The 12,348-nt window shown below is 36.7% G+C and overlaps 1 protein-coding gene across 1 annotated transcript in view; it reads left to right on the top strand.

Moving 5' to 3' along the window:
* Nucleotides 1-11, top strand: part of LOC135103180 (glutamic acid-rich protein-like) — a 522-nt gene extending 511 nt beyond the window's left edge. Inside the window, exon 1 of the mRNA XM_064009274.1 lies at nt 1-11. This exon is cut by the window's left edge and continues 511 nt beyond it. Coding sequence (XP_063865344.1) covers nt 1-11 — 11 coding nt within the window.
* Nucleotides 12-12,348: the final 12,337 nt, after the last annotated feature.

The following is a 12,348-nucleotide window of genomic DNA, read 5'->3' as shown; positions in this document are numbered from 1 at the left end:
GTGGTAGATGACGAAGGCTGATGCAGTGTGAGTGTGAGGTGAGTGTGAGAGTAGATGACGAAGGCTGATGCAGTGTGTGTGTGTGTGTGTGTGTGTGGGAGAGAGAGAGGAAATGGATGAGAAATATAAAAAGGATGATGAAATTGGCACAGAAGAACAGTAAAAGAAAGATTAGAAAGAGAAGGAAGTGAAAGATACAGTGAGAAAAGAGAAAGAGAAGTAGAAGAAAAAGAGGATAAGGGACTGAAGAACGAGAAAGATGAGGAAGCCAATGATGTATTGACGAGAAAAGGATGAGAAAGAGTAGGAAGATGACGAAGAGTAATAGAAAGAAAATGAAGGAGAGGGATTCAACATTACTGTAACATAATAAGAGGAAGAGAAAGAGAAAGAAGAGAAGGAAGAGGAAGAGAAAAAAATGAAGAATTCATTAAACTATTGTGTAACATAGGAAGAGGAAGAGAAAGAGGAGGGAGATGACAAAGAGGAAGAGAAAGAGACGGGAAAGGAGGAATTCAACGATAGTGCAACATAAGTCTAGGAAGAGAAAGAGGAGGAAGACGAGGAAAAGGAAAGGAAAGAGAAGGAAGAGGAGGAATCCAACGGTAGTATAACAGATGAAGAGAAAGAGAAGGAAGACGAGGAAGAGAGAGAGAAGGAAGAGGAGGAATCCAACGATAGCGTAACAGATTAAGAGAAAGAGGAGGAAGACGAGGAAGAGGAAGAGAAAGAGAAGGAAGAGGAGGAAGCCAATGATAGTGTAAGAGAAGAAGAGGAAGAGAAGGACGACGGAAATAAGGACGAGGAAGAGGCATTTGTGATACCTAGATGTAGAACCTGTCACCACCAAAGACAATTTGTGCACCAGTACACAAGGTGGTGGGATAGACTGAAAAGAAAGTAAAAAAAATAAATAAATAAATAAAAATCAGATTAAAAGATTAAAAAAGTGAATAGATGAAAAAAATAAAGATGAAAGAAAGAAAGATAAGAAATATAAAAGATAAAATGAAAAAAAAATACAAAAAGATAACAAAAAGATAATGGAAGTTGTCATGAATGAATGGCGACTCCTTCATTGTGAAATTTGTGATTTGTGTAAATAAAAAGAAAAAAGAAAATAAAAAGAGAAAGAAAGGAAGACGCGTGTTTGTAGTGAAGGATAAAATAAAATAAGGAAGGGAAAGAAAAAGGAAAATTAAACAAAAGAAAAGAAAAAAAGAGGACAAAAATTAGTCATTTGAAACGTATAATGCATTGTCTGAAATTGATGATTAGTGTAAAAAAAAAAAGAAAAAGAAAGAAAATAAAAGAAAGCGATTGTTTGCAGTGAATGATAACTAATGAGAGTTTTTGGCATGAAGGAAAGAAAAAAATAAAATAGAATAAAAATAAAAAAAATGATAAAAAGTTAAAATAGATAAAAAGATTTTTTTAAATATAAAAATGAATGAAAAAAGTTAATAAGATTAAAAAGATTAAAATTTTGAAAAAAAATAAATAAATAAATAAAAATAGATTAAAATTATGAAAAAATATATAAAAATAAGACAAAAGTTTAAACACAAAAAAAATAAATAGATAAAAATACAAAGAAAGATAGAACAATTAAAAAGATAAAGAAAAAAGTAATAAAACACTAAAAATAATTAATGAATTATTTGAAATGTATAATGCATTTTTTGAAATTTTGTGATTTTCTCAGAAAATAAAAAAAAAAGAAAAAGAAAAAATAATAATGATCAATGAAGGATGACTAATGAAAGTTTTTATCACCAGTCAATGGTGATGCTTGACTTTGTTTTGAAAACTGTGATGTTTAAAAAAAAATGTGAAAAAGACAAAAAGTAAAAAAAATGAAAAACTATAAAAGATTAGTTTTTTTAAATATGAAGAAAAGAATAAAATATACAAAAATAAAAATAAATAACAGAAGAAGAAATTAAAAATTAAAACAAAAAAAAACTAAAATAAAAACACAAAAAGATTAAAAAAAAGATAAAAACAAAAAAAATACAAAAGATAAGATGAAAAGACAAAAAACTAAAAAGATACAAAAATAAGAATAATGATAGATTAAAAGTATAAAAACACAAAATAAGAGAGGAAAGTTTAAAACACACAAAAATTATAAAAGATACAAGAAATACAAAAAGATAGAATAATAAAAGATAAAAAGATAGAAAAAATAAGATTATAAAAGATAATGAATATTGTTCGCATTAATGATTTGAAATGCATTTCTTGAAATCTGAGAATTTTGTAGATAAAAAAGATAAGGAAAAAGAAAAGTCAAGAAATATAAAGAAAAGAAAAGAAAACTAAAAAAAAAAAAGAAATGAGCGATGACCAATGAAAGTTGTTGTTATCAATGAATGTTGATTCTTCCCTTTGTTATGAAAATTGTCATGTGTCAAAAAAAAAAAAGAAAGAATAAAGAAAGAAAAAGAAGAAAAAGATGAAAACAAAAAAGAAGAAAAGGAAAGATCATATGAAAAATTATAAAAGTTAAAAAATAAAAATAAATAAATAAATAAATGAAAATTAAAATAAAAAAATAAAAATAAATGAGATAAAAAGATGAAAAGATTAAAAGACAAAAGAAGAAATAAAAAATAAATGTAAAATAAAATATAAAATAAAAATTTAACTTCAAAATATTAAAAATTATATATAAAAAAGAGAAAAAAGATTAAAAAATAAAAAAAATATATAATAAGGTAATGAAACTCTTTGGCATGAATCAATGGCGACTCCTGCCTTTTGTCATGAAATATGTGTAGCAGAAAAAGAAAATTATGAAATTGGCACAGAAGAAGAAAAGAAAGACAAGAAACAGGAGGAAGCCAAAGATACAGTGACAAAGGAAGAGGAAGAGAAACAAGAGGAAAAGGAGAATGAGGGAGTGAACAACGAGGAAGATAAGGAAGCCAGTGATGTACATGACGAGAAAAGTAAGAGAAAGAGGAGGGTGATGAGGAAGAGGAAGAGAAAGAGAAGGAAGAATTCATTCACGATAGTGTAACAAAAGAAGAGGAAAGGAAAGAGGAGGGAGATGAGGAAGAGAAAGAGAAAGAAAAGGAAGAATTCATTCAACGATTGTGTAACATAAGAAGAGGAAGAGAAAGATAAGGGAGATGAGGAAAAGGAAAAGTAAGGAAAGGAAGAGGAGGAAGCCAATGAAAGTGTAACAGAGAGAGAGGAGTTGAACGATAGTGTAACGTAAGAAGAGGAAAAGAAAGAGGAGGAAGACGAGGAAGAGGAAGAGAAGGACGAGGGAGACACGGACGAGCAAGAGGCACTTGTGATACCTAGATGTAGAACCTGTCACCACCAAGGACAATTTGTGCACCAGTACACAAGGTGGTGGGATGGGCTGGTGAGGGGCGCCACACACGCTCAAGGTGGTGATCTGTCTCACCAAACAAGAACACTTGTGTTTCTGAATCCATTAACAATTAACGAATTGAAAAATAGATAAATAAAGAAAGAAAGAAAGAATAAAACATAGAAAGGAAAAAAATATAAAAGATAAAGTAAAAAAAATAAAAAATAAAAACAAAAAAATGGAAAAAAACGAAAATATAAAAGTAAAAAATAAAATGAAAAAATAAAACAGAGAAATAAAAAAGAAAGAAAAAATGAAGATAAGATAAAAAAAATAATAAAAAGATTAAAAATAGCAAAAATATAAAAAAAAGATTACAACACAAAAAATAAACAAATAAAAGTAAAAAGATAAAAAGAAATAAAATAAGATAAAACAAGATAATCCTTTCACGGGAATACCAAAAAATTAGCAGCAGCAGAAGTAATGCATGAAATATTTATATAAGCATCTACAGAAAAAAAAGGGGAGGAAAAAGAATAGATTTTGCAATTTTTACCCAGTTTAAAGATTGCAGGTAACTGTAGAACAAGTAAAAGATGTCTCGCAGTGATTAGTAATTCAAGAAAGATGTATCAAGTACTAGTCAAAGGGTTAAAAAAGATAAAACAAAACAAAAATGATGAAAATAAAAAAAATGAAAAAAATATAAAAGATCTAAAAGATATAAAGATAAAAGATGAAAAGATTAAAAGGTAAAAAAAAAAGATATAAAAAATATACAAAAGAAAAAAGATAATAAAAAGACAATAAAACATGAAAAAGAGAAAACAATGAAGAAGGTAATGAAAATTGTTAGTTTTAATAAATGGTGTCTTCTGCTTTTGTCATAAAATTTGTTAATGGTGTAAAAAGTAATAGGAAAGAAAAAATAAAGAAGGAAGAAAACAAAAATTGGTGAAACCAAGAATATAAAAAAAAGGAATATAAAAAGGTAGAAAAGTATAAAAAGACATGAAAGGAAAAAAAATTAAAAGAAAAAAGAAAAGAAAATATGATATCAATAAAGATGAAACAGTTAAAGATAAAAAGATGAAAATATGAAGAAAAAAAGTAAGAAATAGAAAATATATAAATTTAAAAAATAGGTATAAAGATAAAAGATGAAAATATAACAAAAATAAAAAGATAAAAAATATATATAAGAATGATCGAAATGCTGAAAAAAAAATAAATAAGTTGTTTGCATGAATGAATGCTGACTCTTGTATTTATCATGAAATTTGTGATTTATACAAAAGAATAAGAGAGAAATAATGAAAAGAATTTTTTTTAATAAAAAAAGTAAAAAGAAATGAAAGATAAAAGATAAGAGATAAAAAGAAAAGATGAAAAATAAATTAAATTAAATTATTATAAAAAAAGGTAAAAATATAAGAAGATAAAAAATAAAATAATAAAAACAAATTGAATATAAAATTTTGAAATATAAAACGTTAAAAAGAAAAGTAAAAAAGAAAAAAAGAGATAATGAAAAAAAAGATAATGAAAGCTGTTGGCATGAATTAATGGTGAATTTGTGATTTGTGTAAAAATATAAGAAGAAAAGAAAAAAACTATGTTTGTAGTGAGCGATGACTAATGAACACTGTTGTCATGATGAAAAATTATTTGTTTGTGATTTATGTAAAAAAGAAAAAAAAAGGAAAATAATGGAAAAATAAAAGATTTTGTATGGTGTTTGGCCTTTAAGAAGATGGTTGTAAGTCAACGACCTTTGTTCCGGAGACTGTATTGCTGCCATGTATTAAGCATTGCGTGAAACTTGATATTGAAGAAAAAAAATTTACTACTAATTTACTACATCCTAAAATTTGTCATGCAAAAAAACTAAATAAAAGAGAAAGGAAAAGAATAAAAAGATCAAAGAAAAAAGAAAAAATAATAATTTCCGTCAGTTTAAGTGTATTAAGCATTACCTGAAATTTCTGACTTGTAAGATAAAAAGAAAAACGGAAAGAAGGTAAAAGTAACAAGAAAAGAAAAAAGATAATAAAGAAAGAAAGAAAAAGCAAAGATGAACGTTGCCATTTCAAACGTATTAAGCATTGTCTGAAGTTTGTCATTTGTGAAAAAAAAAAAGATAAGATAAAAATTTAAAAAAAAAAATAAAAAAAAAAGGATGAGTACTTATAGTGAGCGATGATTAATGAAAACTGTTGGCCTGAATGAGCTGTGGCTCCTGCCTTCATCATGGTTAGGGTGTTTGTAGAGCTTCATTCGTTATTAGTGATAAGGGGCTGTGTGTTTGTACAACTTAAATCATTGCTGCTAATAAGAACTGTTATTGCAAGTAATAATATATTTATTTTATATATATATATATATATATATATATATATATATATATATATATATATATATATATATATATATATATATATATATATATATATATATATATATATATATATATATATATATATATATATATATATATATATATATATATATATATATATATTTTAAATAGATAAAAAAAAAACATAAAATCTGTGTGATTAATTCCTTACAAGGATCAGTAAATAGTAAAACAAAATGAATGTGAAGTGGAAGAGCAAAAAAAAATAATAACGTAAAAAAAAAAATCGAAATGTTAAACATAAAGTGGAAGATGAAAGGAACTGAAGGCATGAACAAAAGGAGGAGAAAGGAAATGAGGGAAAGAGAAAAAACCCGCCTGGTGGGGACAAGAAGAATGTGTGTCAGCAGAGCGAGGGAGCAAGAAACATTTCTAGGGAACAAAAATGAACAAAGGAAAGGGAAGGGAACAGCAAAAAATAGTAATCCTGATGGTGGGCATAAAAGACAAATAAATCACTGCACAAGACTTTGCTCTTTCTTTTACCTCTGTTCTGTCCACCTCTATAATGCAAGAGTTAACCAGTATTCTCAATCATTCATTCCTTTTTCTATTGTTCTCTGGAACTCTGCCTAGTATACTCTGGAACTCTGTGTTTGTTTCTGTATTTCCTCATTGTTATGACTAGAATCTTTCAAGGTGGTTCCATGACATTTATCCTCTAATTTTGTATGATCCTTTTTTTATCTCTCATTAGGGACTGGCACTCTCACTGGGTCTTTTTTTTTTTTTCGCTGTTTTCTTGCCCTTGGCCCGTAGCCCTCTGAATACAAAATATTATCAAAAATGTGTTTGTTTATTTTTTATTTATTTATTTTATTTTATTTTTTTTTTTTATTATGTACAGTTATGCTAAAATGCATGCAAAACAACCTCTTTGGAGGAACAGAAAAACATTACCAAAGAAGTGTGTGTTGAATGTTTGGGTGTTTTTAAAATTTTGAATTTGGGTGTTTTTGAAGATAATAGTCACCAAAACGCTAAAACTCATGGAAAACACCTTGTACGGGAAAACAAAACAATATTATAAAAAAAATAAAAAGAAAACGTGTCTTTTGAGTGTTCTTTAGCTTCTTTGATACCTAAACGAATATCATGTGATCTGCATTCTATATGGAAAATTAGAACATCTTTAACAAATAATATATATTGTGAGTCTTTTGTTGAATACCTGTTGGCGCCAGGGGTATGAATGATGTTGACGCCAAGGGTTTGAACTTGGTTCACTCAGTTTGTGAGGAAGAATAGGATTACCAAGATTATTTGTATTGAGACTTTAAAGGGTATTGATATTTGATTTATTATTATATATGAATTTACATTAATTTGGGTATAAATTATGTGTTTGTTCATAGGTCGGTGTACAAATAAGCTGTGCCTGACACGTCATTGTTGCCTGCGGGTTTGCCACGTCGGCAGGCGAAACAGATGTTTGGGTTCACCACTGTTATTAAACTCAGTACACCAGGGGACTCGAGCTGTTTGAAAGCCCCCATGTGTTGCTCCACCTCGCGAGTTGTTTTCACCAGTTTCTCCTCCTATGGGACTTGTGTGGGAGGAACAGTGGTGCCCAGACCCTGTAGCAGGCTTTACGTGCTCAAGCGAACTGAACTTCTGTATACGTGCAGCAAGTTGTGGTGATTACTCGTGATGGCGGAGAAGGAGCAACTTGAAAGAGGACGGGCGGCTGCTCGAGGGTGGTGTACGAGAGCCTCCAAGGCTTTGCAGACTTTGCTTGAACTGCCAACTGGGTCCAGGGTGCAGCTGGAAGACGCTATAGCGGATTTAGATAAGCGTCTAGACACCTTGGACCGAGTTCAAGCGGAATATGAACTGACAATAAGTGACCCTGAGTTACTGGAAGCAGACCTGGACAAAGCAGATAGTTTACGCAGTGGTGTTGGAGCTGTTCAGGTGCAGGCTGGCGAACTGTTGGTGAAACTGGATAAGACTGCCGTCCATGAAGGGTCGGGAAGTAGTGAAGATAAGTCTGCAAGTGCAAGCGCAGTGTCTGCTAGTGCCAGTGTGAATCTTCCACGGCTCGACTTGCCGAAGTTTAGTGGTGAACTAACCCAGTGGCAGTCATTCTGGGATTTGTTCATGGCCATTGTTGCGCCCCTTCTCCTCCTCTAAGTCGACGAGACTTACCACTTGCTGTGTCGGGAGCTGACCTACCCTGACACCCTCCTTCTCCACCGTTCTATAGCTGATCTCCGTGGTAAATAAGGGGAAGAGACGAACAAGGATCACCACGATCTTCCACGCAGTGACAAGAAAAATGTGTAGTTGGGAATGGATGATTGATGAGAAAAAACAACGACGATAGCTTAAGCAACACCGTCTATTCAGGGTAAAAGACACACAGATAACACAACGCAATTAACACAATTGAAGGATGTCCTAAGAGGAGGAATTCGTCAAGAACACGAACCCACCTTCCTGACTATCACTATTAACCACGTGGTTACCAAAGCGGCTCTCTCGGCAAGCACAGGGAGGATGAGAGAGGAACGTCCTGCCCAGGCCGCAGCGAGTGAGAGAGAGAGAGCAAGCGCCCAGCCGCGCCTTTCCCGGGTCGGCGGCCACCCCACGTGACCCAGTTTAATCCCGGCCAGAGTAGTCGAGAACTCAATGCAGTACAAGGGAAGAATATTATTACATATATATAAATACTATAGAACCAAGGATGATGTTACAATCGTTTTAAGGTCACAAGAAGTGAAGTGACATATAACTAGGTATGGGAATAGCAAACATGTAAAATAGTTGACTCTTCCGTGGGAGTGGGGATAGTCTCGGCTGCTCTTGCCTTAATGACTCATAACCTAGCTAGCTAACTTAAACTACTAACTTAACAATATATAGATACATTTTCACAATATATACAAGGTAAAATAATAAGGATTAATTTGAGATATACGTCTAGCTTAAAATAGGACTGCATCAAATAAGATATTATTAATATTATAGATGTCTCACGTGTCTGGCCAGGAGGGTATTGTCTATTAGAAAGTGGCGCGTAGGCCTATAAGAAAGGGGTGACTAATTAAGTACATATATACACGTGACACCTCCCCCCAAAGGAAAGCGTTGAGATGGCGCAGACAGTGAAACGCTTAAATCTAATGATATTGCTTTAAGTACAGTAGCTCACTGTCAATTTATTGATTACACCTTAAATCTTATAGTTAAATTTGTACAAAATGGGATATGGATAAAATATAATTTATTAATGAGCACGAGACAACGCATCCGCCACGAGGTTTTCCTTCCCCCGTATATGGCGAATCTCAATGTTGTAAGGCTGCAGTGTGAGTGACCAACGCAACAGCCTCGAATTTTTCAGTTTCATTCTTTCTACGAATGTTAAGGGATTGTGGTCTGTTAAAACCAACAGCCGTGATTGACCGATATACACTTTAAAATGTTCGAGGGCCATGAGGAGAGCTAATGCTTCCTTTTCAATGGTTGCATAGCTTCGTTGATAACTTTTCAGTTTGTGCGAGTAGTACCCAATGGGGTGCAGAATACTGTCCTCACCTTCTTGGAGGAGTACGGCACCAGTTCCCAGGTCACTGGCGTCCACCTGTAGGACAAACGGCTTCTGCAAGTCGGGAGCTCTCAGAACAGGAGTGTCAGTTAAGAGGGCCTTTAGAGTGGCAAAGGCATGCTGAGCGTCTGGAGTCCAGGCGAACACCCTCTTCGAGCTGAGCATATCTGTCAGAGGGGCTGCCACAGTGGAGAAGTTTGGGCAGAAGCGTCTGTAGTAGGTGGCCATGCCAAGGAACCTCATCAGTGCTTTTTTGTTGTCAGGCACAGGATACTGGGTGATGGCTTCTATCTTGGCGTTCACTGGTAGGACTCGGCCTTGACCCACAACATGCCCAAGGAATGTGACTTGTGCATGTCCAAACTCACTCTTTGTTAGGTTGATGGTGAGGTTGGCTGCGGTGAGGCGCTGGAAGAGGTCACGAAGGCGTTGCAGGTGTTGTCCCCAGTCATCGCTAAACACCACCAGGTCGTCCAGGTAGCACCTTACACCACTGAGGCCCATCACTACATGGTTCATAAGGCGTTGGAAGGAACTAGGGGCGTTCCGCATGCCAAAGGGGAGAACCTTGAAGTGGTAGAGCCCTTCTGGAGTGATGAAGGCCGAGATTTGGGAAGCCCTCTCCGTCAGGCCAAGTTGGTAGTAGCCCTGGAGGAGGTCGAACTTGGAGACGTACCTCGCCCGCCCCAGGTCGTCGATGATGTCGTCCATCCTAGGCAGAGGGAAAGAGTCTGGGACTGTTACCGCATTGACTTTGCGGTAGTCCACACACATCCGCACCTTCCCGTTGGATTTGGGCACCATCACTACTGGGGACGCCCAGGGGCTCAGGCTCGGCTCGATGAGGCCTTGCTCCAGCAGCCGTTGGACCTCCTGGCGAAGGACCTCCCGCTTCTCGGCATTCAGCCTATAGGGTGGCTGACGGATAGGAGGAGCGCCTTTCACGTCGACGTCGTGGCATAGCAGAGGGCAGAGGCTGGGGTTGTCGTGGAAGAGCGTCGGATGTTCCTGCAGCAGACGTAGCACTTCAGCAGCTTGTTCCGACGGAAGGTGAGCCAGTTTCTCTCCGGGGTTTTGCAACACCTCAGAGTTACGCAACACTGGGTCTACTACCGCATCAACGCTTTCCTCATGGCCACTCGACACTAAAAGACACTGGCTTTCCCGAGGCGCATTATTTTCAGTATCACTGCTGGTATGAAATGGTTTAATTAAATTTATATGTACCAGTCGGGTTTTCTTCCGACGTTCTGGTGTACTGATCACATAATTCACCTCATTTATTTTTTTAATGACCTTATATGGTCCACAAAACCTTGATTGGAAGGGACTTAGATGGAGGGGTAGGAACACTAGCACTTGGTCACCAGGGTGGAATTCACGGCTTTGCACCTTGTGGGTCTGGTCATAATGAGCCTTCATTTTCACTTGTGCCCCTTGCAAATTTTCTGAGGCAACTCGTTGGGCAATGCACATTCGCTCCCTGAAACGCTTGACGTAAGCAGCCAATGGCACGGCCGCTGACTCGTCAAGGAAGCATTCCTTGAGGGCCTTTAGGGGACCTCTGACCTCGTGCCCATACACGAGTTGGAAGGGAGTGAATCCTAGGGACTCCTGAACACTATCCCTGATGGCAAAAAGGAGGAGGTGGATTCCTTCATCCCAATCCTTCCCTGTCTCTAAAACAAAGGAACGGCACATAGTTTTTAGAGTTTGGTGGAATCTCTCCACTGCTCCCTGGGATTCAGGGTGGTAGGCCGTTGATCTGTACTGCCGGACTCCCAGGGTCGCCATCACCTGCTTGAATAATCCAGAAGTAAAGTTGGTTCCCTGATCGGACTGCACAGAAAGGGGCAGACCGACCTGGGTGAAAAACCTGCTCAGGGCTTGGATTACAAGTTTAGCCGTGATGCGGCGAAGGGGAATTGCTTCAGGGTAATGGGTAGCTCTGTCCATAATTGTTAATAGGAAAGCATTCCCTCTGGCTGACTTAGGGAGTGGTCCTACGCAGTCGATGATTATATGGGTAAATGGATCTCCCACTGCTGGAATAGGATGCAAGGGAGCGGGGTTAATGGTTGGGCAGGGCTTGCCCGACACCTGGCAAATCCTACACGATTTACAATATTCGGCCACAGATTTTTTCTGATAGGGCCAATAGAAGTGCATGGATATCTTATGGTGGGTCTTCCTGACTCCCAGATGACCACCTACCCCATCATGTGCTAATTTTAATATATCTCCCTGCAAGGAGCTAGGAATAACAACCTGGTGGATCACCCGCCAGTCGTGATCTGCAGGGACATCTGCTGGGCGGAACTTCCTCATCAAAACTCCTCCCTCCAGATAAAAACAACGGGGAAGATGATCTCTCTCTGAGGGGTTAACAACGTGATCAAAGCACACCTTCAGTTGGGGATCCCTGGCCTGTTCCGCAATTAGAGTGGAGCGGGTTACAGGGGTGCCTTCAATACAATGCACCACAGGATCTGAGTTTAGAGAGGACTCAGGGGGATCTGGCTCCTTACCAGCCTGTTGAAAAAAATCCTGCAGGGAAAATTCCGGACTGAGGGTGTCATGGCCTACAGTATTACCTATGGTCGTCTTGGAAGGGTGTGGCTCTGAAGGAGCGTTGGAAGCCATGCGGCAGCTGGCACTACGCGTGACCACGCACACAGGCGATACCTTGGGTGGCATAGGGTCAGGTGGGTTCCCATGGTTGGTCGAGGGAGCTGTTTGGCCTGGCATATTTTCCACCGTCACATTCCCTAACACCAGAGATACTCCATCCACTGGGATCTCGTCCACTATACCGGCAGTGATGTAACCAGACACCACAGGTGACTGCAGGTAAATCCGACACAGGGGTACCTCACCCTGAGAGAAGAGCCCTTTGACCCGTAAGGAACCTCCTACCTGGCACTGTGAGAGAGGAGGGACTACCTTCCGCAAAACAAAATTATGGAGAGCACCCGAATCCCTGAGTAGAGTAATAGGTATGGAAGGTTGGGAATCACCATGCAGAGACACTGAACCACTAAAACAGTA

This window comes from Scylla paramamosain, chromosome 8 (assembly GCF_035594125.1).
Source record: "Scylla paramamosain isolate STU-SP2022 chromosome 8, ASM3559412v1, whole genome shotgun sequence".
In the NCBI taxonomy this organism is placed as follows: Eukaryota; Metazoa; Arthropoda; class Malacostraca; order Decapoda; family Portunidae; genus Scylla; species Scylla paramamosain.
This window is presented reverse-complemented; position numbering and strand designations above follow the sequence as displayed.